Below are 27,619 nucleotides of genomic sequence, written 5' to 3'. Positions count from 1 at the left end.
CAATTAATTAATTATTATTACGTTATCGAATCGAGAAAATAACAACAACAAATAAAAATTAAATAACGCGAACAAACGAAAGAACAAACAAACAAACAAACGAAAAGTTACGAAACTGGCAAATGAATAACCGGGGATTTTATTTTTATTATTATTATTATTATTATTATTATTATTATTATTATTAAGCCCTCTCGATAAATCAAATTAATTAAATCGATTAGTTCGATGATGAGTCGATCGATTTATCGATTGATTGGAAAAAAAACGTTTAAAATGCGTTCGATTCTTATCTAGGCGTTCGTTTTTTTTTCTTAACGATAAACAGGGAATGAAAATTCCAGGGGAACGGGTTAATAAAGAATCTTGCGTAACGATATGTACAGAAAAAAAAAAAATTTGCCTATTACGTACGTGTGCACGTGCGTTCGGGTACGTGTGCATGTGCGTGTGCGTGTGCGTGTGCTCGTATTCGGTGTCAAACGTTCAGAAAAAATAAAATGAAATTTATAAAAGGCTTAAATGGAAACACTGACGACGATTGAAGTGAAAGTGTAATAATATTGTTTTTATAAAAAAAAAATAGAACAAAAGTGGTCAATGATAATAATAATAAAATTATTAATAAATAATAATCATAATGATAATAATGATAATGGTAGCTCGATCTTTATTAATTTACACGACGTGAATATATTTGTGTAAAGAAAAAAAAAAAAAAAAATAAGGTTAAAACGTTTTGTCACGGTGAGAAGAGATTCATTAATTTTTTTTTTTTTTTTTTTTTTTTTTTTTTTTTTTTTGGCTTTCGGGAACGGTAACAATGAACGTGAAAAAGGGGAAAAAAGAAAGTTTTATTTTATTTTATTTTTATATTATTTAATTTTCTATCTCTCTCTCTCTCTCTCTCTCTCGACACTCGTGTTTTTTTTTTAATTTTAGTTTTTTAAGTTTTTATTAAGTTTATTCGACTGTTATGAATTACATAACGGAAAAATTAAGAAAAACTATTTTTCTCTCTCTCTCTCTCTCTAACTTATATCACGCACACAAAAAAAAAAAAAATAGAAAAGAAACAAAAGGAAATAAAAAAAGAAAAAGAAAGAAACGTTAGTCGTTAGGCTCATCGTTATTTATTTTTTTTTATAATACGTGGCAGTAGAATTGAAATAATAATAATAATAATATTTGTTCGCTTTGTCGCGTAGGTGTTGTGACATGACGCACATACCGTAAGGTTTTTTTTTTTTTTTTAAAACGGGTTTTTCTTATTGAAAGAGAGAGAAATTTTAAAAAAAAATGCCTTTTGAGTTTTCGTGTACTCTCTCTCTCTCTCACACACTAAAAAAAGGAATCGGGGGATGGTGAGGTGGGGGGGGGGGTATGACGCGGATGATGGTTAAAATGAGAAAGAATCCGGTCAAGTTATTGGTTAACCTTAGCCATTCGCCATGGCTCGTTAAAAAAAAAGAAAAAAATATTATTTTCTATCCATTATTATTATTATTATTATTATTATTATTATCATTATCATTATTTTTTACTTTACCTATTTGGAAATTAGTTTTGTTGCTTCAACGGGGGGGAAAAAAAAAAAAAAAGAAAAATTGTATTCCTTTGCGGTTGATTGATTGGTTTTGAATTTTTTCTTTTACAATAAATTGTGGCTGTTATTATTATTATTATTATTAAAAAAAAAAAACCAAAAAAATTATTATTATCAAGAGGGGAGGGGAGGAGAAGGGAGAAGGGAAAAAGAGAAAAGATGGTTTTGATGGTTGAAAAATAATAATTGTGACCAAAATATCCGAGAAAAGGGGAAAAAGAAAAAAAAATTAAACATTCGTCATCGTCGTTGTTATTATTATTATTAATATTATTATTATTATTATTATTATTATTATTATTTCTATTATTATTATTATTATTATTATTTCTATTACTATTATGGTGATGATGATGATAATAATCGATAATTTTGGATATTGCTCTCTGTTAAATGTGTGATAACGTTAAAAATGAAAACAAGTTATTATTATTATTATTATTATTATTGTTATTGAAATTATTTATAATAATAATAACAACAACAACAACAACAATGATGATGATAATAGTCTGGTAACGGAATGTTATCGCGTTGGGTAAACGCAAAGTCCGAGTCGCATCATAGAAAGAAAGAAAGAAAGAAAGAAACGAAAATAAATATTTTCAATCGTATAATAAAAATATCGACGATAATAATGATAATGAAAAGAAGAAGAAAAAAGTATGGTGGATACGATGATGATGATGACTTATTTAGGAAAAAAAAAAAAAAAAAACGCTAATCATTTCGAGCGTGTGTCGTCGTGTAATTAGACATCGTCGTCATCATGTATGGAAGTCATTTTCCGAAACGACACCACGTCGTCGTCGTCATCGTTCTCCCCATCGTTTGTACGACACCTGTCGTGATTAATGCGGAGAAAAATCGATCGATATATCGAATTTTCCTTTTGATTTGTTTCGACTTTGGAAATAGAAACAAAAGGGAAAAAAATGGAAACGAAAGGGGAAAAAAAAGGAAAAGAAAAAAATTATGCAATCGAATTAAGATTTTTTAACGTGGTTCGACGATTCCGCCGACTGTTAGAGGCATCGTGTGTGCATATCAGAATACCTGTAATCTCACACTGTTATTATTATCATCATCATCATCATCATTATTATTATTATTATTATTATCATTTTCTTTTATTATTTTTCTCAAGGAAACACAATACTAAAATTTTTGAAGCGTAAATCCGATTTTATTTTGTTGTTGTTGTTGCTTTTCTCAATCCGGGATTCGTTTCGGTGTAAATGTTTGTTCGTTTGTTTGTTTGTTTGTTTGTTCATTTTTCATTCGAGGAATATTTACGATTCGAACGCTGGAAAAACTGGAAAGAATGAGGGAAAGAACGAGGAGAATTATCGTTTTTTTTTCCCCTACGAAAATGCGAACGTGTACGTAGAGAGAGAGAGAGAGAAAAAAAATTGTCGTGTAATTAATTAAAAACTTTGGCGAATGAAGTAAAATAAAAAGCTGGAAAATTTTTTTTTTTTTTTATGGAGTTTAAGAAAAAAAAAATTATTGCTTTTGCTCGTGGCAATAGAAAGGAATCCGTTCGTTTTTTAAATGGTGGAAGGAAGGGAGGGAAAAAATTTTTTAAAATATATTTTATAGTTTGTCAGTTTTCTCGAAATTCCATTCTTTTGTTGTTTGTTGCTTTTTTTTCGTTTGTAATCGTTTGTTTGTTAAAAAAAAAAAAGAAAAGGAAAAAACGATTGTAAACCCGGAAAATTTTTCAAATTTTTTTTTCTGCTGTCACTTTGACGGTTCGTTTAAAGAATAATAATAAAAAAATTTATCACGGTTTTATTCTTGTTTGTTCATTTCTTCGTTCGTTTGTTTGTTTGTTTTCCGTCGGTCGTGGTGTCAAACGTCCTTGATTCGATTGCGCACGATGCGGGTAATTAATGAAGACGTCGAGGAAGGAATGAAAATAAATAATACTTTGGTTTAAGGTCGCGTCATTCCATATCGAAATTAATAATAATAATAATAATAATAATAATAATAATAATAATAATAATAAATAGGTTTTAGTTTGTCGCCAATTTTAAAACGTCGACGTTTTTTTTTTATTTTTTTTATTGAAATAAATAAATAAGAAAAAAAACCCGTTGGAATTTTTTTTCATGAAATGAAATATGGCTGGAATGAACTTTTTTTTTCAAGTGTGTGTGATTTTCAAGTTTTTATTTAAAAATCGGCCATGGATTTCCGGTCGACCTGACATTTTTTTTTCGAAAATGAAAAATTTTTGCTCCTTATTTAACCTGGCGGCCATTTTTTTTTTTTTGGCACGCGCGAGGTTGTCTTGTTTTTTCGCTTAAAAATTCCAAACGAATTCAAAATCATTTCCAGGCAGCTAAGTTTGAAAATTAAAATTTTAAATTTAAAAAAAAAAAAAAATCAAAATAATAATAATAATAATCATTATTATCATTGTCGTTTGTTTGAAAATTTAACAATATTTAATTGTTTGTTTCAAGTCGTTTTCATCCGCCATTTTGTTTTTATTACAATCGTGTAAATCGTATTTAAATTTTCTTGAAAAAAAAAAAAAAAAAAATGGAAACGTAGACGATGACGAAATAATATAATATTTTTACTTGAAATACTTAAACGGTAGCGTAACCTCAGGTTGCCAACCTAAAAATAATAATAATAATAATAATAATAATAATAAATTTAATCGTATTATTATTATTATTATTATTATTAATGTTAAAGACGTCGTTTATCGTGTCCAATTTTGAAAACGCTTTGAACCGCTAATGGAATTTTCGCGTTACGTATATATGCAACGTTTAATAAAGGAAATGACGTCATTGTCGTCGTACCTGAAGTTAAATTAATCTCTGATGTTTGTATTCGCTTATAATTTAATTTTTTTTTTTTTAAGGCGTGCGAGAGAGAGAGAGAGAGAGAGAGAAAAAGCGGAAGTTGAATTGCGTGTTATATTCGTTTTTTTTTTTTTTTTAAGACGTGAAAATGAATAATTGCGAGTGAATGATTTTATCAATTGGAAAATGTCAGGAGATTGAGAAGGAGAGGGGGTAGGGGAAAAAATTTTCTCACGATTTTATTTTGCGAGACGGTTTTTGAAGGGAGAAGAATGAGATGTGACACACATGGATTATGATGGCAGGAAATATTTGATGTTCTCCCTCATATTATTTTAAAAAAGATCTTTTTTTTTTCGAAGGTGTAACCCGCACCTGGATTTCTTAGGTTTGGTTCTGGTTTCTATTATTATTATTTTTTAGGGGATCGAAAGAGGGGGGGGAAATTTCAGGAACGAGATTTTCGGAGCACAGATTATCGTGATGCGTTTGTCCTTTTGAATTTTTTTTTAAAACGATATATCGGAATAATTAAATTTTTTATCGTTTCTATTTCCACGTTTGAATTTGTTTTTCGGTTACGTATTTAATCGATAGGAAATTTTTTCATGTTTTTCCCGCCCCCCGCCCCTCTCCCCCCGAATTTCCTCGTTTCCATCATCATCATTATTTTCGTTATTCGCGTACTTGAAATTTAAATTTTTAAAGCAGAAGAAACAAAAAAATTGTATGAATTTTTTCGAATTAGGTTTTGATTTTTCAACGTATTAATTATTTTGCTAGTTTAAATAATAATGATGATGATAATAATAATAATAATAATATTAGATAACGATAACAAATTTTTGCAGTTTGCGAAGTGATAATAATTAATTACGTAACAATTTGGTCGATGATTTTTTTTAATTTTTTAATTTTACACCTTTGAATATTTTATTTAGTCTTCCGCCACGGTGTTGGACGATTTGATTGCCATTTTCGTTCTTTCTCTCTCTCTCTCTCTCTATCTATCTATCTATCTATCTTCTTTCTTTCTCTTTCTGTAGCATTTGCTTTGTAATCAACTCGTTGTAAGTTCGAGAGAGAGAGAAGGAGAGAAAAAAAAATAACAATAATAATAACGATTGCGTAATGCGCGCGTGCTAATGCGTATTTTAACGATGCCAACGTAATAATAATAATAATAGTAATAATAATGATAATAATAGTAATGATAATAATGATAAAGAGAAAAACAACAACATCAACAACAACACCGAAACGTTTAGCATTAAAAAAAAAAAAAAAAAAACGAGAAATTTTATAAATTGGTTATAAAACACGCGCACGTACACGCGCACGCGCACACGCACACGCACGCGGGTATAATATAAATCAGGTTTGAATTTTTTAAGGTATATACTCCGAACGGACGGGATTTGGTTGTATAAAACAATATTATTATTATCTAAAGTTATAATGTAATTATCGAAAGTCGAAACGATTCGAGTTTAATTAATATTATCATTATTATCATTATTATTATTATTATTATTATTATTATTATTATTATTATTAATATAATTTCCATAGAGATTTAAAAAAAACTCGTTTTGTCGAATTTTTTTTTGCTATTTTAAGGAAAAATTGATGAAAAAGTTGTTGAACTCGGTCGGTTGCGTCTAACATTACTACTCTTTATCGTCATTATTATTATTTTTACTATTATCATTATCGTTATTTAAAAAAAAATAAACGTGAAGCAATTCGTAAGTAGTGAGTGAGTGAGTGAGTGAGAGAGAGAGAGAAAAAAATTTCCTCAGGTACGTCCTTGGCACTGTGTAAAAATTACTACGCCTCTTCTGTCCCACTTTCTCTCTACATTTATAGATTGCGATGGAATGCATGCACACAATCGGACATGAGACTCTTTTTTTTACAATAATAAATTTTGCACGAGTTGACAATTTGTTATTATTATTATTATTATTATTATCGTCATTACTACACGTTTCGTGCAGGTACGAATTCGGGTGTACGTTCGATTCATCATCGGTTTTTACTTTTTTTTTACAACACGTGATTCGAAAACGAAAAAAAAAAAAAGTTTTACGAAATTCTCTTGCGTAAAAATAAAAAATCCGCACATTCACTCACTCACTCGGTCGTTCGTTGTCTGGTTCCACTTTTGCAGAAAGAAAAAAAAAACGAGGAGGAGTGGTAGAGTAGGTACGCGAAAAACGGAATAGAATTCGAAAGGTGAAAAAGGAAGGACTCCTCCTCGTACACAAGGTACGTCTTGGGGTCTCTCTAAGGACGAGAAGGAAAAAACAAGATGGCCGCGCAAGGATGAATAAACGAGCGGGGAATTCATTTGCATTAATTGCTTTTTTTTTTTTTTTTTTTTTACGGAAAATTATATTTACGGTACGGGAAAAACGAGAGAATCAGGCACGTGATGACGTAACATTTAAAATATTTCCTACCATCAGGTTTATTTGTTAGTTTTTGTTTTACGCCGCGGAATTCGAAGGCCGAATTTTTTTTGTTTACGAAAGTTTTCATTCACCGATCAAACAATATCACTTTGGAAACGAGGGTAGGAAAATTTCTCCAACGTGCCCTTTTCTCCTCACGTGTTGAATTTCCCATAAGTCGGAAAATCTCTACCCCTTTCCGAAGGGTTCCCTCGGGTCGATTTGATGAAACGCGACAATTTTCCCCCCTTTTTCTCGTTTTTTGTAGTTGTTTTAAACTTTTGATGTTTTCTCTTCTTTTAGAACTTTTGGTTGTGTTATGCCCCCCGGGATATTGCACAAGAGTCACGTTGACGTAAACAGTGAACGACCTTGTTCAATCATTAATATCTTCGTGTCAGGTTTTTATTGGGGAGAGGGGAGGGAAGGAAGGGGATAGGAGACGGGAGGACAAGGAGGCGTGAAATTTAAAGAACTATTTTTTTTTTGTTTTCTTATTATTATTAATTCTTTCGATATAATATTTCGTTTGAGTTGTCTTTTTTTTTTGGCTGCCATCTTTGAGAGAGAGGAGTTATTTGGTCGAGTATCGATTTTTTTTTTTTTTATACCCGAAAGGGAAAAAAATTTTTGAACATTTGCATACTTTTACACACACACACGCGCCATTACGATGATTATATACTTGCACGAATGTTTTACTCGTAATTATTCCTCGGGGCTCGAAACGATTAACAAACGATCCGACAAACATTTTAAAGGAAGAAACAACAACAACAAAAAATTTGGATTTGTAACGAAGAACATTGGATAGAATAAAAATAAAAACGTGAGACAAAGATTGACAGGAAGATGAAAGGGAATGAATCGATTTCGGTAAAACGATGGATTTTTCTAAAGCCACGAAATTTTATTGAAAAATGGAAAGGAAAGTCATCATAACACCAAACGCACGTAAGTGAAAGCAAGAGAGGTACGACGTACTCGGAGGAAGAGAAGAAGGAGCAGGAATAGGAGGAGGAGGAGGAGAAGGAGGGAATAGACGTAGAAAATAAAAGAAAGAAGATGGAGAAGAAGAAGAAGAAGAAAGGCACCGATAAACATAAAATGATTCAGATGAATCGGACCCCTAACCTCGTTTTGACTTAAACGTTTGTTTTTGTTTTTTCCTGATGCCTAAAAACGAATTTTAGGTTGTCGAAACAAGTCGGAAGTTAAGACGAAAACAAAAAAAGCAGAAGAAAAATAAATTAAATAATTCCACGTCGTTTTTTTTTAAGGTATTTTGCAGGCACGTTTTTACGAATCGATGTGTCTGTGTGTCTCTTTTTTAGGTAGGTTTGAATAAATTAAAAACCAAACGTCACGACAAACGAGGAAAGGTTAAATAAAAAATGATGGAGGATGTTGAGCCACTTGTTGAGAGACAAAATTTACGGGTACGGTTAAAAAAGGTTAAGGTTTTCATTTTTTTCTAAACTTTTATGGGGGTCACACACTCACACACACACACACGTCAGTCAAATGAGAGAGAGATAATAATAATAATAAAAAGAAAAGTTTATTAATATTTATAGGGGGGGGGGAAAGAAGAAAAAAGTCTTTAAACAGAAAAGATATTGTTTTTTTTATGTATCACACGTATGCGAAGTAAAAAAAAAAAAAGAATATCGTGTCAGTAGATGAATAATAACACCATACTCGCTCGGCCCCCCTCTTCCCTTCCCCTCCCAGTTTTATTTCGAACTCATTCTAAATTAAAATTGTTGTGCGTTTATGAAAAAAAAAAAAAATTAAAAATTTTTTTTTTTTTTGTTTCTCTTCACGGTTGTTGCCGTTAACAAAACCGGAAATTCTATTTCATTATCATTATCATCATCATCATCATCATCATCGTTTCATTTTTTTTTTTTTTTTAATGGCACGCTGATGGGCGATTCTAAAAATAATAAAATCGGTTTCCTTTTTTTTTTTTTTTTTTTTTATTATTAATTTTGAGTTAGAAAAAAAAAAAAACCATAGAGTAAACAAAAAGGGATTTTTATTTTTATTTATATTACTAATAAAATGAAAAGGAAGAGAGAGAGAGGGGGGAAGGGAGGGAGACAAAGGGGAAGAAGACATTTTTATAAAATGGAGAATCTATTAACGTGAGGAAAGTGAAGTGGATTTAAGAAAAAAAAATATCATCGTGTCATTTAAGATGTGAGACAAAAAATGTCAAAATTGTTTGTTTGTTCGGTTGTTTGTTTGTTTGTTTGTCGGCGACACGTTTGTTGTCACGTTGACGTTTTTTTTTTTTTTTTTTTTGTTTTAATGGCGAAACGAAAACAATAACAAAAGAATTATTTAATTTTAGTTAATTGATTGATTGATTATAATTAAAATACGTTAATAACCGTTTGAATGTGTTTTTAATTCTAATTATTATCATTATTATCATCGCAATAACGATTATTATTATCATTACTTAACGAGATTGATTTGACGTAAAGATTTAAGCAATTAAATTATATTTTGAAATGAGAACGACAATAAGGAACCGTTTTGAAAAAAAAAATCATTTCCCGTTTAATTAATTTATTATTATTATTATTATTATTATTATCATTATTATTACCAGTCGTCGTGGCATTAAAATAAAATGAATTCTTTTATTCTACTTATTACGTTTTTTTTTTTTTTTTTTCCTCTTTGCGGGCCACGGAGGCGTGAGTACTTTGTCTCATATTCTTTACCTCATCGAAAATGTCGTTTGTTTGTTTGTTTGTTCGTTCGTTCGTTCGTTCGTTCCTTTGTTTGTTTAACGTAATTTAAATTTTGCGCATTTTGCACATAGTTCGTAATTTACTTCCACGTTTGAAAGGAAAATTCAAGAGATCGGAGGAGGAAAAGTAGGGAAAAAAATATGGTCGTGCGCATGCGCGTGGATACAGCGGATGCTGAGTCGTTCACGAGACGACGAAAACTTTTTCATCTTTCTTTTTTTATTAAATATAGAGCGTCTTTAATCTTCCATTCATTTCGAAAAGGAGAAACACGTTCCCGCCATTGAATATCGAAGAATGAGAACGATTTAATTCACTCGAATAATCCATTTAAAATGTGAATGAGGATTCATTTCATTTCAAAAAAAAAAAAAAAATGGCGTCTGGAAAAAAAAAAAGTTTTAAAAAGGGATTTTTTTTTGTTCGGTCAAAATCTGTGGATATATTTAATTTGTCGCAAAATGTGTCGCAGAGTGTCAAAAGAATTTTTATACCATTATTTATTTGTCGCATCTTTACAAAAAAATTTTTTTCCCCTCGCTATTGAGTCGTTTGAATAACGTTTCTCGCTTATTATTATTATTATTATTTTCGAATCGAATCGAATCGAATCGTTATTCGAAAAAAAAGTAATGATAATAATGATAATAATTTATTGAGGTTTTGCGGTTTTTTGTTTTTCTCCCAAATGGGGAAGGAATTGTGTTAAATCTCAGACGAACGTGACACGTATAGGAATTTGTTTTATCGAAAAAAAAATATTCGAAATATGTATGTAATTATTGAGTTTTTAGTCGTGGAAGGAGAAACGGGAAACCAGTCTTCTACTTCCACTTTTTTTTTTCTTTTTCCTCCTGAAAATTTTCCCCGACGTCGAAATCGATTTTTTTCAATGATGAGTGTCTACAACATAGAAACCCGTCGTCGTCGTCGTCTTTAATATTTAAATGGCGACGTCGAAATGGAAAGCAGAAGATGCGTTTGTTTGTTTGTTTGTTTGTCGAATGATTTCGGCATAACGGATAGAGACGGTCTTAATGGATTGACGTCATTTTTTTTTAAATTCAAGTAATGGAAGTTAATGTGTTGGTTTGATTTAATTCATCCTACGAAATGTTAAGAAAAAATTATTATTATCATTATTATTATTATTTTAAATAATGATAATAATAATAAAAACATTTGGAGTCGACGCAACAATTAGGTTTAATGTGATGGATGTAACTCTGTGTGTTTGTTTCTCTCTCTCTCTCTCTCTCTCATATTTGTTTGAATGTGTTGTTCGAACTTGAGAACGTTTTCAGGGAAGTTGTCGTTGTTGTTTGTTGTATTTCGTCAGATACTCACCCGTCCGATCGAATGAATGAATGAGACGAAGGGGGAGGGGAGGAAAGGGGAAAAAAGAACAGTTCTTATGCGGTTAGCCTTGTCCGCGAGGAATACAAACAAGAATCGGATTAAACAGTTTATCGAACGTTATTTGTTAATAATAATAATAATAATGATAATAATAATGATAAAAATGAATATTTTAAACGGTCATTATACTGTTGTGTGCTTTCACTCGAATAATTTATTGTAATAATAACTATAATAATAATAATAATAATAATAATATTAATAATAATCGTGATTAAATGCCGGAGAACTTGAAAGGAGGAATCGGTTTTTTATTTTTTCTTTCGTTCGTTCGTTCGTTCGTTCGTTTGTTTGTTCGTTTGTTTGTTTGCTCGTTTGTTTGGATTCGAAGATCACGAAACCGAACGCTTTTAAAGCCGTTATTTTTCTTTTTTTTTTCTTTCCTCCCCTCCGAACGTATCGTTCGAAAAGGTTTCGAAAGTTTGACGATGACGTTTGACGTTATTATTATTACTATTATTATTATTATCATCATCACCATTATTATTATTATTATTATTATTATTATTATTATTTTACTGACCTCGTTCATTAATTCTTCTTTTATTTTTTTTTTATAATATTTTTTTCCCATGTTTAATTTTTGTGCGGAATCGGATAATTTTTTCGGTCGGTCGAACGGATGGATCATCACGAAAGAAAGAGGAAACATTAAAACGCGTTTTTTTTTTTTAAGGTGGTTGTGATGATGATGATGATGATGATGATGATGATGATGATGATAATAATAATAATGATGATAATAACAGAGTTGTTAACACAACTTTATTAGCGGTACAAATGTCTCGTTCACGATTTTGTAAAAAATTACAAACGAATAGGTTTTTTAATTATTATTATTATTATTATTATTATTATTACGTCGACGTTTTTCGTTTCTCCCCCCACACCCTGGGGGTGGGTGGGGGAGGGGTCGATTCTCGTAATAAATGAAAACGCGAAATTTTCTTATAATTTCATTTTCGTCTCGAAGTCTTTGCACGTATCGCAAAAAAAAAACAACAAACAGACGACAAACGACAGAAAAACAAAACGAACGGAGATGGGGAGAAGGGGAGAGGAAGGGGGACGAAAGGCGGTGGGGGAAACGTAATTCGAAAGCACTTAAGTAAATTATTTTGAAAGAAGAAAAAAAAAGAAAAAAAAACGGGGGAATTGTTTTATTTTTTAACATTTGAAAAAGGAAATTAAAAAAAAAAAAAAAAAAAAAAAAACCGAAACAAACGTGGAACTAATTTGATTCAATACTAGAAAGAAAAAAAAATGTACAATTTCCGGTTCTCGTATTTAAAAAAAAAAAAAAAAAAATTATCGATTTTTTTTTTTTACTCATAACAGTTAATAAAGTAAAAAGTGATTAGTTATTTTTTTTTTTTATTTAAAAAAAAAAAAAAATACTTTCAAACTGAAAATTTATTTTTTTTTATTTATTAAATCGTGAAAGGAAATAATTAAAAGTTAATTTAAAAGAAAATAATAATAATAATAATAAAAAGGCATAATTGTGTCATTATTATCATCGTCATCGACGTCACAGTCATTTTTAATTTTCGCGCGTTTTTTTTTTCGAAACGGGAATTTTACTTATACTTTATAAATTGTCAAATGCGGAAATGAAAATTCGTTAATCGCACGTTAAATTAATTTTTTTTTTTTTTTTTCTGTACATTAAAAAAAAAATCAATTGTTACGTTAATGGCGGAAGTTGAAAATTTTTTTTTGGGAGACGAAAAAAAAAAGAAAAAAACGGGAAAAATTTCGGCTCGCCCATTTTCATTACTCGCTTGATAAATGGGGGAAAAAAAAAAAAAATCATTTGAAATAATTGTTTTTGGTTGTTGTTGTTGTAGTTGCTGGAAAGGTGGGGAGGGAGGTACGTCGTCGTCTTCCGTTTACATTTTTTTTCCTCCATTTTAATCGTTTGTGATTATTATTATCATCATCGTAAAAAACCGTTAGGTTTTTGTACGGGAAAAAATAATGATGATGGGTCGTACACTCCGAGGAAGTGCAAATTTGCCCATCCTTCGTTCGTTTGTCGTAATTATCAAGTTCTGTTTGTTTGTTGTTTTCTTAACCTGGAAAGTATTTGCAGAGGGGATGAGGAAAGAAGAGGGGGGAAGGAGGAACGCATGGAAAAATTTGCAATTGTTTTATTTTATTTATTTATTCATGACGAACCTGGAATGCGAATGAAATCATTTTTTTTTTTTGGAAACAATATCCACGTGACTCGGTCGACTCCTTTTTCCGATTGATTGTCATCATTATCATCGATTCACACCCAAATACTTTTTGCATTCAATAATCCGAATTTGTTGTTTGGGTCGTGGAAGCAGAGCACGTGAAGGGGTGTCTTCTAGGTGAGGAGGAAGTAGCAGGAGAAGAAGAAAATAAACGGGAAAACCAACATTATTTTTATGGTATGACCACGGCGGTGATTAAAACTTAGTAAATTTTAACGTGCTGGAACTGGAACTGGAGCTGGAGTTGTTTAATTAATTAATTTAAAATTGATGAGATTTAACGTACTAAACTTTTGTCGTTAACGTCAACTTTATAAGGGTCACTTTTTTAATATTATTTGGTTGCGTCGGTCGTCATTAATATCATCATCATCATCATCATCATCGGAGTTGATTTGGGGGGCCCTCTTTTGCCCTCGAGATAATATTTTTCTTTATTTATTATTATTATTATTTTTTTTTTTAGTCGTTCGTCGAATCGTTTATTGCTTATTGGTTCGGTTAATTTTTTTTTTTTTTAATAATCGGATGCCGAGGACACCTTTCTAATTTTCTTCTTTCTTTTTGGAAAGAAATTGTCGTCGTTTGAAAAAATAATATTTATTTTAATGATAGGAAATTTTCAATTAATTGTTTCGATGTCTGGAAGGCAAAAAATAAGGACTGCCAACTGTTGAAAAACGGGTTAGTCGAGAGCGATGCCATTTTGTGTATAATTACTACATGGGTACGTGTGAGGTATGGTGGTAGGACGTGTGCACATCACACGATGCACTCTAAAGTGTTTTGAAAATTCAATATGGCGTAGGTAGGTAGTCTCGCGATGAGCAAGAGGAACACGTGTTTGATTCTTTGCAATTCTTTGCACTCCCTCCGATCCAAAGCACTCTTTCAACTTTTTTCTTTTACGCCTATGACCATAACTAGTACCGTCGACATAGTTGCTTGCTTCAATTGTATGACGGTGTCAACAAACATCGCGTGTGAGAGAATGAAAACGTTGTCGGTGGGTGGGCACTACAAAAGTCGGGGATAATTCGGTAGCCGAAAAAAAAAAAGATCGTCGAGTTTTTAATTAATTTTTCTTGTGTGTGTGTGTGTGTGTGCGTGTGCGTGTGTCGGTTCGTTACATAAAAAGAATAAGTTTCGAGTGTCGGGTTTGAGAAATAGAAAAACTTGTCGAACACGGTATCGGTTATCTAATTTGTGGCAGAGTGAGGCCCGAGGCAAGCAGAAAATGCCCCTTTCACTTGTTTGTTTCACCCATCAAGACTTGAGAAAATAAAATTTAAAAAAAAAAATTTTTTTTTTTTTTAGTTTCCCTGACCCACATTTGATTTAGATGATGAGGATCATCATCATCATCATCTCGTTTTTGTTCTCCGCGGGTCGCACTGAAAAAACATTTCGTTTAATTATTATTATTATTATTATTTGTTTCCGTTTATTTACTTCCGTGCTCGTTTCGTGGTTGTTGTTGTTGTTGTTGGAAATGATCGATGGGGACAGAATCGAAAGGATGTGTTATGTTCAAGTTTACACTCTAATCAATCTATCTTGTTGTTTTACACGCGCACGCACGCACACACTTCGAGGATAATGGGAAAAAAATGTTGTTTCCGGTTATGAAAAAGGAGAAAAGAGAAAAATTAGGTCGCACTTTTTCGTTCCTTAATTTATTATCGTAATTAGCGTTGATTAGATTTGTAATTACCCGGATTACTTCCACTTTCGTCTTGACATTTTTTTTTTTTTTTTTTTTTTTTTGGCGCGAAAAATGGCAGGTAATAAGTAATGTTCTTTTCCTAAAGGTAAATTGTATGTAACGTCTTACGTGCGTCGCGTTAGTAATTAAAACCCTCGATTTTAATTACCGAATAAAAACGGGGAAAAAATTTCCCTACCGAAAAACAGGTTTCAAAAAAAAAAAAAAAAAACTCGTGGCTTCTACGTAACGTCGTCGACCACACACGTGGTGTCGTATTTCGATGCCTTTAAGGTTTCGATCGATCACGTGTTGTTGTTGTTGTTGTTATTGTTGTTGTTGTTGTTGTTGTTGTTATTCTTGTTGTTTTTTTAAAAGAAATTATTTATGAATCGTTTTGTGAAATAGAAAATTTTCTTACGGGAAGGAAGAATTATAAACGAAAATTGGGAGGAAAGGGGAGCGGGAAACGTGTGAGAGGGGAGGGGGTGGACTCGAAACACTCGCGAATAATTCACGTAACGAAAATTTGCTAATTATTGTAATTTTTTTTTTTTTTTTCAAATGAAAAATGACGTAATTTGTTGTTAACGATCAGGATGGAAAATGGGATCGAGACGTTTTTGCTCCCTTTTTTTCGTTTTGCCCCCCCCCCTTTTTTTTTAATTTTTTAAATTTCACGCGTTCGTTTTTATTTATTAAACAAAAAAAAAATTGTTGCAATTATTTCGAGCTAAAAACACAAAAAAAAAAAATGAATATTACGTAACGGAAACAAAAAAAAAAAAAAAATGTTTTTTATATTTTAGAGGAGGAAGTTTCCTTTTGTTTTTTACATACCTTACGGTTAACATGTTTAATTACGTAATTTTCCGTATTTCTTTTCCTTCCGTTTACGGTTCTCGAAAGGGGAAGAGAATAAGAAATGCTTTGTTTTAGTGAGTACTCGTCGAAAAGGGATGAAATGGGAGAAGAATAAGGAGGGGAGGGATGGGTATTGTTTGCTGGGACGTTTGGAAACCCTAAAGATTTCCTTTGCGATCCTTTTTTTTTCTGGGGGGATTTTTTGTGCCCTCTTAAAACGCTTTCTATCCCACCCTCTTACAGAAACCTTTCTCTTTTCGGAACCTCCCCCCCCCTCTGGGCAATTTTCGATTCGCGACAGGTCCGGGCATCTTATCGTTTTAGTTGTGCGTGTGTGTGTGTGTGTGTGTGTGGCCGCCCTGCACGTCCTCCCATTTTTTTTCATCTTGATTTCTCATAAACACGATTGTAGTAGATCAGAGACGAGGAGGAGGAGGAGGAGGAGGTTCTTTCACTTTATAAATAAAAACAACATTCTAAATGAGATAGGTAGATAAATTCAAAACCGCATCGATTTCAAAAAAAAAAAAAAAAAAGTAACGATGACTGTAATAATAATGATAATAATGATAATAATAATAAAAATAATTATTTTTAAACGTGGGTTGTTTTTTTTATAGAGATCATTTTATATAAATGTCGGACAAAATATAAAAAAAAACCGTCGCGATTTTTTTTGAAAATTTTTTTAAATTAATTTATGTCGCACTTACGATCGTTATTATCATCATCATTATTATTATGATCATCATCATTATTATGATCATCATCATCATCATTGTTATCATAAATTGTAATTTTTTCATAACTTTTACGATAGATAAGTTTTCTCTTTGGGATTATTATTATTATTTAATATTATTTAACGGAAATTTTAGGAAATCGGATTATTATTATTATTATTATTATTATTAGTATTTTTTCGTACAATTAGTCAGAATCAGTCGGATTAAATAATTAAAAAAAGGTAGAGGGGGGGGGGAGAAAGAGAGAGAGAAATAAGGAAAAAGCAGGGAAGAGAAGACGATGAATGCCAGCCACAGTCGATGGATATGAAAAATCTATAATTATTATTATTATTTTTAATGCACTCGGAAATAACTAAAAAAATGACGAGAGAGAAAGAGAGAGAGATAGATAGGAAGAGGGAGAGAGAGAGAGAGAGAGAGAGAGAAACCGTTAATGACTTTTCGCTTGGCTTTTTGGAAAGTTAACCGCAACGTTTGATTGTGTTTGTGCGTGTATATTAGAGAGATGAGATTTCGTATCGACCCCCCGATGATTTGGAAACGATGATGACGGATATGAAGACCCGATCGTATTATTATCATTATCATTGTTGTTGTTGTTGTTCTTTGTTTGTTTGTTTTCGTTTGTAATCGTCGAATTTATTTAAAATTGCATCCAGATTTTGATTTCTCTCTTTCTCTCTTTCCCTCACTCGTTAAATCCGACATTTTATTTTTTTGTTTCTTCCTTATGTCAATCTTAAGCCGGAAGAGAAATTTATTATTATTATTATTATTATTATTATTATTATTATTATTATTATTATTATTACTACTAATCATTATTAAAATGAATGGAAGAGATATAACGAATTATATTCATATTATTTATATATCGTATCGTGAAATCTTATATACGATTTTACGAAACGAATTCGGGTGAATGTAGCGGACTCGTTATTATTATTATTAGTGTTATCTTCATCCATTTACCTGAGAATCGATCGAATTAATAAAATAAAGAGAGAGAGAGAGAGAGAGAGAGAGAGAGAGAGAGAAAATTTATTAAAGTAGTTCGTGATTGTGTTATTCGAATTCGATAGCTTAACGCGATAGTAGTAGAATTTAATTGGAAATTTTTTTTTCTCTCTGTCTCTTTCTATTTTAGAAAAAACTCGAAATCGCCATTTTTTTATTATTATTATTTTTGTCTTCTTACCGGGTGGGTATTTAACGACGGGGAAAATAAAATTTGGAAAAAGAGAAAGAGAGAGAAGGGTAATGATAAGAAAAGAAAATTTGTTATAAAATTTTTTCGAAAAATGACGTCATCGTGACGGAAGGGAAATTTGTTTTCGCGTAAACGAACGGTTGTCGACCGTGTGTCGTGTTAACTTAGTCTCTTGTTTAACATTTGGAAAATTTTTTAAAGTTGGCAAAAGTGTTTTTAAAAAAAAAAAAAAAAGTTTTTGAAAGTGGGTATTCAAAAATGATAACGATAACGACGGATAACAATGATAATAATAATAATAATAATAATAGTTTAGTTTAGTAAATTTCTCGTTTTGTTATCATCATCATCATTATTATTATTATTGAATTTCGTTTTTTTTTTTGTTACTTCCGACCAACAAGGTTGTTGGCAAGGAGTCGATCGACTCGTATTAACTCGAAAGGAAATTTCTGTCAGGTTCGATTTTCAAACAACCGATAAAATTTTTAACCGGGTTTGTTTTGATAAAAAGAAAAAAATGCGTGCGTGCGTGTGTCTGTGCGTGTACGTATACGAGAAAATCCAGTACGTCGACTTTCACCTGAATTAATTGTTTAAATTTTAAATGGAATCGAATTGTGGGTAGTAGCGGTAGTAGAAGTTGTAGAAGTAGTAGTAGCAGCAGCAGTAGTAGTAGCACCACCTCGTTTTTTTCGTTCGCGGGAGGAGAAAAGTGTGACAGGTGGAAAGAAAATGAAAGAAAAGAAAGGTCGTCGGTTATACAAAGGAAAAGTGAGTGAGAGAGAGAGAGAGAAAACAAAATAAGGTATCGACACGAAATCATCATCATCATCATCATCACGTAAACCTTTTTTCAACGTGTGTGCGAGTTTAAACGTTGTCGATTGTTACGATGAAGAAAAGGAGCGAAACCTTGAGGGGGGAAAAAAAAAATGGCGAACGTGATGTCGATCATGTGATCATCGTCGAATATTATTTACAAAAAAAAAAAAAAAAACCTGAACTAACCGAAAGAAAGAAAAAAGAAAATCAGGTATCGACTACGGTTAATTATTAATTTTTTTATTACTTATTATTATTAAATTAAGGAAAGTAATAATTTTTTAAATAATAATAGTCGTCGATCGATCGATTTGGTTGTTGTTGTTGTTGTTGTTGTTTTTTGCAATTTATTTTTTTTTCGTTCGTGTAAATATAAATAACAAAATGGCGTAGTCGGCGTAAAATTACACGTTTTAAGCGAATTCTTTTTTTTTTTTTTTTTTTATTGATGCGTGAAATTGTTTTGTGTGCGTGTGTCAGCTACCTAGCTAGCTTCTGCTCTGTTTCGAAATTAATAACAAACGTATGAAAAATAATAATGATAATGATAATAACGGCGCTAACGGGTATTTTTTCGCTTGTGGGGGGGGAGGTATTGGTCGTTTGTTTAAAAAATAAAATGGGGAGAGAGGGTTGTTGCGAATAAATCGGAGGAGTTTGTATATTGCGAAAGGTTTCGGGATTCGCAAAGAAGAAGCAAAAAAAAAAAAAAAAAAAAAAAAAAAACGATAAACGATGAAGGAGATGAAAAGATAAACAAACAAACAAACAAACAAACGAACAAAATATTTGATTGCTTTTTAAACGAATCAATTGACCCGACAAAAAAGAAAGAAAAAACAATCAAAAAAAATTCGATTAATTTTCTGAAATAATGAAATTGTAAAAAAAAGGAATGCAAACAAACAAACAAACAAACAAGCAAACGAGATCGGTCGATATATCAAATATAATCGTTTCATGTTTGTTTTAAAATGATTTTTTTTTTTTTTTTTTTTTTTTAAAGTCAACGAATAAATGTCACACGCGAATACTATCGCGGAAATTATTTTTCGTTCGTTTGTTTGTTTGTTTGTCGAACGGCGCAACCGAATGCAAAAAAAAAAAAAAAAATTTATTTAAATATTTGTTGGCAGCTTTAGAAAAATTTTTTTCAAAATGTTTATTTTATTTTTTATTTAATTGCCGAAATGCATTTAAATGGAATCCTCAAATGGGAGGTAAAACAAACATACAAACAAAAAAGTTTCAAAAAAAAATTCAAAACTGGAAGCGGAAACAACACGCGTACACGCGTACACGTGTAAATTTTGTTTTTTTTCTTTCTCTCTCTCTCTCTCTCTCTCCTGATGTGTTTTGTGAAAAATGATTTGTTTGTTGCCAAAATTGAAAATGACACGAAAATGATTTTTTTTTTTGTATGTTTGTATGAAAAATGAACTGTCTAAATACACGTTAAAATTTTGGAAAGTCCGAGGTGGAAACAAAAAAACACATTCAAATCGTGTGCGAAGAAAACAACCGGAAAATGTTGAAAAATTTTTTTTTTTTTTTTGTAATGGCGTCGGCGTCGTTTATGGCTTTTCTATATCTCTCTATCTCTCTCTCTCTCTCTCTCTCTCTCTCTCTCTCTCTCTCTCTCTCTCTCTCTCTTTTCTCGGGGTCGACCATCTAGGAAGTGTCGAACAAAAAGAAACGATCGAATCGAAATAAATCAGTCGAAAACGTGAAAAAATAGAGAAGATTTGTGGGGGGAAGGGAGCGAGGAAGGGAGGCGTAAAGGATAGAGGGGGGAGGAGTCGTCGTCGGTGACGTTTGCACAAATAAATCACATTTTATTATTATTATTATATTAAATATAATAATTCGAATGGACGTGGCAGGAGGTAAAATTATTATTATTATTATTCTTTATGTCAAGACGTTTGTTCGTCGGTTGCAGTTTTTGTTTGTTTTGAAAAAAGCTACGAACTTGATAGGTCGGATGCAAATTAGAAAAAGTTTTTTTTTTTTTTTTTTATAATAACTTGAATTCGTTAAAAGTTTAAAGGTCATCCGTTTAATTTAGCTTCCGACAAGGAATTTTGGAGTAGTTTTAATTTTTAATTTTAATTTTTTATCTCTCTCTCTCTCTCTCTCTCTCTCTCTCTCTCTCTCTCTCTTTCTCTCTCTCTTTTTCTCTTATCAAACACGTAATACAAACCTTCTTGGTCGTCGTCGTCGTTTGTTTTCCCATTTTTCTTTTCGTACGTAAAAAAAAAAAAAAGGAGAAATCAAGATGGCCGTCAGAAAACCGTTGGAAAAATTCGATTCGATTTGTTGCCTATCAATGAATCGAAATCCCGGGGAGAGGAGGGAAACCTCGCCGTTGGTTGTTGTGTATGGGATGATGTATTCGAACGTCTGGCTTCATTGGGACTTGTTAATGAGAGCGAGCGAGCGAGCGAGAGAGAGAGAGAGAGAGGGAATGAGTGATTCTCATAAGGAAATGAATTTAAAAAAATTTTTTTGTTTAAATGATTCATTAGCGACGAACGCACTTTTTTTTTTTTTATGCGAACGCGAATTATGCAGAAAAAATAGAAAGAAGAATAAGAAAATAATTGAATCCATCATCATCATCATAATCGAGTATGTTTGGTGCGTGTGAATTTTTGCGTGTTTGAGGCGTAACCGTTTAGGTCAATTTTCAGAATAAAAAAAAAAAAAAGAAATAAAATCAAATTTCCTGCTCAAAAGTGGAAAATTTCAAATCCGGAACGAAATTTAAAAAAAAAAAATCACGAAAATTTTATTATTATTATTATCATTATTACTATTATTATTATTATTACTATTACTATTATTTTTTAATTAATAAACTAAGCGATTAACGAACGAACGAACTAATAAACTAAATTATTTGTTAATTTTTCGTTTATCTCTCTCTCTCTCTCTCTCTCTCTTTCTCTTTCTCTTTCTAACTCTCGTTGCATTGCAATGCACTTATCTAGTGCCACGTTATCCAAAAAAAAAATTTTTTTTTTTGGTTAATCGATAATTTCGGGTTGCAAATTCCGCAGAAAAAATGAAAGGTGGTGGTAGTAGTAAGAGGAGGAGGAGGAGGATGAGGAAAAGGAGGAGAAAAATGAGAAAAAAGGAGGAGAAGGAGGAGGAAGAGGAGAAGAAGGAGGAGGGAAAACAGAAAGAGAAGGAAAAGGAGGAAAAGGAGGAGAAGGAGGAGAAGGAGGAGGAACGGTTATAGATGTTTACCTTCGTCTAAAAAAAGAATTCCTCTCCTCTTCTCCTCCATCTTCTTATTATTATTCCCCCCCCCCCGTTTCTTTCCATAAAAAAAAAAAAACAATTATTTTTAATTTTTTTTTTTTTTTTTATTTAATGGATGTGATTATAGCTTAATTAAAAAAAAAAAAAAATTCATTTCCGGGTAGAGAATTAATGATAACAATAGGGTTCATTGAACTTTGTTGCGCGAACCTGATTCGCATTCCAATTTATTATTATAATTACATTCGATTTGTATTTTATTTGTCATCGTTAAAGAATCAACGATTTCAATTTTTGACGACTTTTGCGAATCTGTCGTGCCGGGTGGGGGGTGAGTGAGGGGGTGGGGGTTTTATATTTAATTTTTTTATCTTTCTTGAATTTTCCGGGAATGGTCGATACAACTACAACACTCGCCTGAAGTGCTTGATATTTTCTTGGTGACGTAATAGTCTCATCACTTCACGTGAGCGTTAAATTTTTTCCATTGCTTGAAATGTGGGAAAAAGGAAAAATTGGGGGGGGGAGGGAAAAAGTGAGAAGAAAAAAAAGTTCGGAATTATAAATTTAAACGATAATAATAATAATAAAAATAATGGTTTTAAAAAAATCGATATTTTGGAGTCTGCACGACGACGACGACGACGATTACATTAAAAAAAAAAAAAAAAATTTTTCTGGAACAAATCGTTTATTATTATTATTATTATTATTATTATTATTATTATTATTATTAATTCGTTTCTGTCGTCTGAATCCGACAGAGGGAAGATAGATGGGGAGATGAGGAGATGGGGGGAAGTTGGATTAAACGAAAATAATTTCAGGTTGAAAAATCATGCAAGACATTTTAATAGCAATGAAAAGAAAGAAATAAAAAAAAATAGCATGAATAATGGTTGTTGTTGTTCGTTGTTTGTTGTTTGTTGTTGTTGCATAAACTTATTAAAACGAACAAACATTATTACCTGTTAATGAATAAAACAAATCGGGTAACCTTTGAATAATAAATAATTTAATTAAATTAAATTTTTTTTCGTTACGATTCGGTTCGATTATATTCATCGATTTTCTGTCGTGGAAATTATTTATTATTATTATTATTATCATCATCATCATCATCATCAAAGCGTGATAGGGTGGGGGGTGGGGGCTGCGGTAAATCATATTTTTAAATCGTTATCAAATTTTACCTTTTTTTTAAAAAAAAAAAAAAAAAAAAAATGGCGAAATTTAAAACCACGTTCGATAGGGGGAGGATCGTTTAACATTTCGTATGGAATAAGGGAGGGAGGGGAGGGGAGGGGAGGATTTGTTTGTTGGAAACGTGGCAGAAAATATATATATATATGCATACAGGTATTCTTGTACGTAGGTAATGATAAATCCGTTACGCGAACTTGACACACGGTTGATTTATATTTAGATGTGCGACGACCTCGATTAATAATGAAAACGTACGAACAAAAATCTTATTCCACGACTTTTTCGAATACGAATGCACGATGCATATACGCGTAAAGTGCACGTGTGTGCACGCACGTTTAAATTAAATTAAAATTAAAATTAAAATTAAATTATGAATCATTTCGTTTCGTAGGCGGAAAGAGATGGATTGGCAGAAGCGAGGAAAGAATTGGAAAGGAAATTGGAAACGAAAGAATTGGAACTTCACGAAAAGGAAGAAGAACTTTTTTTACAATTGGAAAAAGTCGTTAGACTGGAAGAAGATTGCGAAAAGGTGAGTTTAGTAAAAAACTTTTCCTTTTTCTTTTCTTTTCTTCTTCGTAGGGGTTTTGATTTTTTTTGCTGCACAAAACATGACTACACATATACATATAAATATATATATATATATATTTTTGCGTTTGCTTGTTGTGTATATATATATATTATATATACATATATAAATAAATATATATTTAATTATTGAAACATTAGAGAGAACAAATGAGTTAAACATTTATAATTTAACTTTCACATAGCAAACATATACCTTTTGCGCGCGTTGGTTTTTTCATCACATTTTATCGTATTCCCTTTTTTTTTTTTTTTAAATTTTTTTTTTTTTTCAAATTTTTTGTATTTTTTATTATTTTATATTTGTTAATTTTTAAATTTTTTTTTTTTTAGCATCATTATCATTATCATTATCATTATTATTTTTTTTCTCGTTTGTAAAAAAAAAAAAAATAAAATAAATAAATAAATAAATTTTCCGCTCGCGATCGACATTGGGATTGTGTGTGTGTGTGTGTAAAGTGTATGTGTGCGTGTGAGGGTGTGTGTGAGTGTGTGGGAGGAAAAGAGAAAGAAAAGGTGAGAGTGATGGATAAGCACGTGTATGTGTGCGTGTGTGTGCGTGTGTGTGTATTTTTTTTAATTTTTTTTTTGTTTTTCTTTTCTTCTTTTTTTTTTTTCGTTTTTTTGGTTTTTTTTTTGGGTTTTTTTTGATTTTTTTTGGTTTTGTTTTCGAATCGGGAATTCTTTATTTACATTTCTTCGCCGCCTTCTCCTTCTCCCTCGACGGAATCCATGCCGACTTCTTCGTAATCTTTTTCGAGTGCAGCCAAATCTTCTCTCGCTTCGGAAAATTCACCTTCTTCCATTCCCTCTCCGACGTACCAATGAACGAAAGCTCTTTTCGAATACATGAGATCGAATTTGTGATTTAATCTCGACCAGGCTTCGGCAATGGCCGTCGTGTTCGACATCATGCAAATGGCTCTTTGAACTTTGGCTAAATCACCTCCGGGAACGACGGTCGGAGGTTGGTAATTAATTCCTACTTTGAACCCGGTCGGACACCAGTCGACGAACTGTATCGTTCTTTTCGTTTTGATGGTCGCGATGGACGAGTTGACGTCTTTGGGAACGACGTCACCCCGGTACAACAAACAGCAAGCCATGTATTTACCGTGTCTCGGATCGCATTTGACCATTTGATTCGCGGGTTCGAAACACGCGTTTGTGATTTCCGCGACCGAAAGTTGTTCGTGGTAGGCTTTTTCGGCTGATATGACGGGAGCGTAGGTCGCCAGAGGGAAGTGAATTCGCGGGTAGGGTACCAAATTGGTTTGAAATTCCGTTAGATCGACGTTCAAAGCTCCGTCGAACCTCAGGGATGCCGTTATGGATGAAACTATTTGTCCCAAAAGTCTGTTTAAATTCGTGTAAGTCGGCCTTTCGATGTCTAAATTTCTCCGGCACACGTCGTACACGGCCTCATTGTCAACCATGAATCCACAATCGGAGTGTTCCAAAGTGGTGTGAGTGCACAAAATTGAATTGTAGGGTTCGACGACGGCTGTGCAAATTTGCGGAGCTGGATAAATGGCAAATTCAAGTTTACTCTTTTTGCCATAGTCGACGGATAATCTTTCCATTAATAACGATACGAATCCGGACCCGGTTCCTCCCCCGAACGAATGGAAAATTAAAAAACCTTGTAATCCAGTACACTGATCCGCCAATTTTCTTATCCTATCGAGAACTAAATCCACCATTTCTTTACCGATTGTATAATGTCCACGGGCGTAATTATTAGCCGCATCTTCTTTACCCGTAATCAACTGCTCGGGATGAAAAAGTTGTCTATAAGTTCCTGTTCTCACTTCGTCGACTACTGTCGGTTCAAGATCAACAAAAACAGCTCTGGGTACGTGCTTACCAGCTCCTGTCTCACTGAAAAATGTGTTGAAACTGTCGTCTCCCCCTCCAACAGTTTTATCCGATGGCATTTGACCATCGGGTTGTATTCCGTGCTCCAAACAATAAAGTTCCCAACACGCATTTCCGATTTGAACTCCCGCTTGTCCGGTATGACACGATATAACTTCACGCATTTCTTATTAATATGTAACTAAAAAATAGTCAAATTTAATGAAAAATCCAAAAAAATATTATCTAAAACAAGCAAAAAATTCGCTACGATAAAAACGGTCGAATATTTTCCTGTAGACGATTCTCTTTGGTTGACAATAGAATGACAATCGACGACGCCGCGAAATTCCCTTTCCTTGTTTTTCGAATCCGCCAAATTCGGTTTTTTTTTTTTATTTTTATTTTTCCTTTTCTTTTTTCGGTTGAGAAATCGAGGGGAGCGACCATGTTTTCCACGTGTCGTCGTCGTGTCCGACGACGCGAAAAAAATTTCATCGTCATCGTAAAAAGTCGGATTGAAAAAAAAAATGTCGAATTTTCATACGTTTCGAAAGACTTTGTCATCGTTCGATAGGAAAAAAACTTTGCCACATTTTGATATTTAAATTATTTCGTAGCAGAAGACAAATATTTTTGAAACGGTGGCGGCATCCATTTTTAAAACGTGGCGACGTAAATATTATTGTCTTTGTCCGATTTATTTAAATGTAAACAACAACAACACCTTCGACGACGACGATGATGTTGAAGACGAAGAAGAAGAAGAAAAATCGTTTATTATTATTATTATTATTATTTTCATACGCCGAAGGTTAGTAGAAAAAAAAAATAAAGATGACGATGATGATGACGACGACGACGAAGAGTCTCGCAGCATTTATAATATTATTAATAATAATAATAATAATAATTTATTTTTGACCCGTTAGGGAGGGAAAAAAAATACATAAAGAAGAAGAAACCGGATTAGAATGTGGATGCACGAAATAAAAAAAGGGAGGGAAAAAGAGGGGCGGGAGGGGGTAGAGAAGAGGAAAGTTAAACATACATTTACCGAAGGAGTAAAAAAAACTTTTATGTCTTCCAGCAAAAAAAAAAAAAAAAAAAAATTTTTTTCTACTCGTAGAAATTGAATCGATTGTGCGGAGAAAGGTAGAAAAAGTTGTTTTATTTTTTTTGTTTGTTTGTTTCTTCGTGTATTTATATATATAAATTTATAAGCGGGTGTCGCCGCCGCCCTTTCACCTCCCCCGCCCCGCCGTCGCCCCTCCCCCTCCCTCTCTCGCTCACGTGCTCCCCCCTTAAATGTATACATTTCCATTCCTACGCCATTTTGTTTATTTTTGTTTACGTTTGTTGGGGTTAATTTGTCGCGAAGGGGTTTTTTTTTTTAAATATATCGTTAATCAATAACTTATTTCTCCCCTCCCTTCCCCTTCCCCTTCCCACCTATTTCTGTCTTTGTTTCTCTTTTGAGTGCGATATTTTCTATGGAAATGTTTTGGTTGGAACTTGGAGACAAACAGACAGACACCGACGACTTGACTACCGAAAGAAGATGGAAAAAAATATTCGATTGTATTTTAAAATGGCGGAAATTAAGAGATGATGATGATGATGATGAAGCTCGAGTTTTTAATTTTTTTTTGCGGGGAAAAATGTCGGTTTGCAGTACAATGAACGGTGAATGTGTGTGTGTGCGTGCGTGTGCGTGCGTATGCGACACCTACATAAAAAAAAAGAAGGAAACCATTTAACATTAACCTAATTATATTTAATTATTATTATTATCATCATCATCATCATCGTCTGACATCGTCATTAATTATTGTAGCTCAATCTTGTTGTGGACAGTCGACAGTTTTTGTCTGTTTGTTTGTTTGTTTTGTTTGTTTTTGTCGAAGTTTTGCGAGTGTTGGGGATAAACGTCATGAATCGATCAAAGGATTTAAATGTAAAAAATATACCGACGAGTTACAGGGCTTTGATGACGGAAGTAATATATTACCGCTT

General features: G+C 32.3%; 1 protein-coding gene across 1 annotated transcript; it reads right to left on the bottom strand.

The window, feature by feature from the left end:
- Positions 1 to 24,435: 24,435 nt before the first annotated feature.
- Positions 24,436 to 25,788, bottom strand: Phum_PHUM580860 (tubulin alpha-1 chain, putative; the record flags this gene model as incomplete). The annotated part of the gene is made up of 1 exon (XM_002432290.1): positions 24,436 to 25,788. One exon carries the CDS (start codon positions 25,786 to 25,788, stop codon positions 24,436 to 24,438), a length of 1,353 nt encoding a protein of 450 aa, XP_002432335.1.
- Between the last annotated feature and the right edge of the window lie 1,831 nt (positions 25,789 to 27,619).

This window comes from Pediculus humanus, genomic scaffold (assembly GCF_000006295.1).
Source record: "Pediculus humanus corporis 1103172108309 genomic scaffold, whole genome shotgun sequence".
Taxonomy (NCBI): domain Eukaryota; kingdom Metazoa; phylum Arthropoda; class Insecta; order Psocodea; family Pediculidae; genus Pediculus; species Pediculus humanus.
The sequence above is the reverse complement of the archived record's forward strand: the minus strand, read 5'-3'. Positions and strand labels throughout refer to the sequence as shown.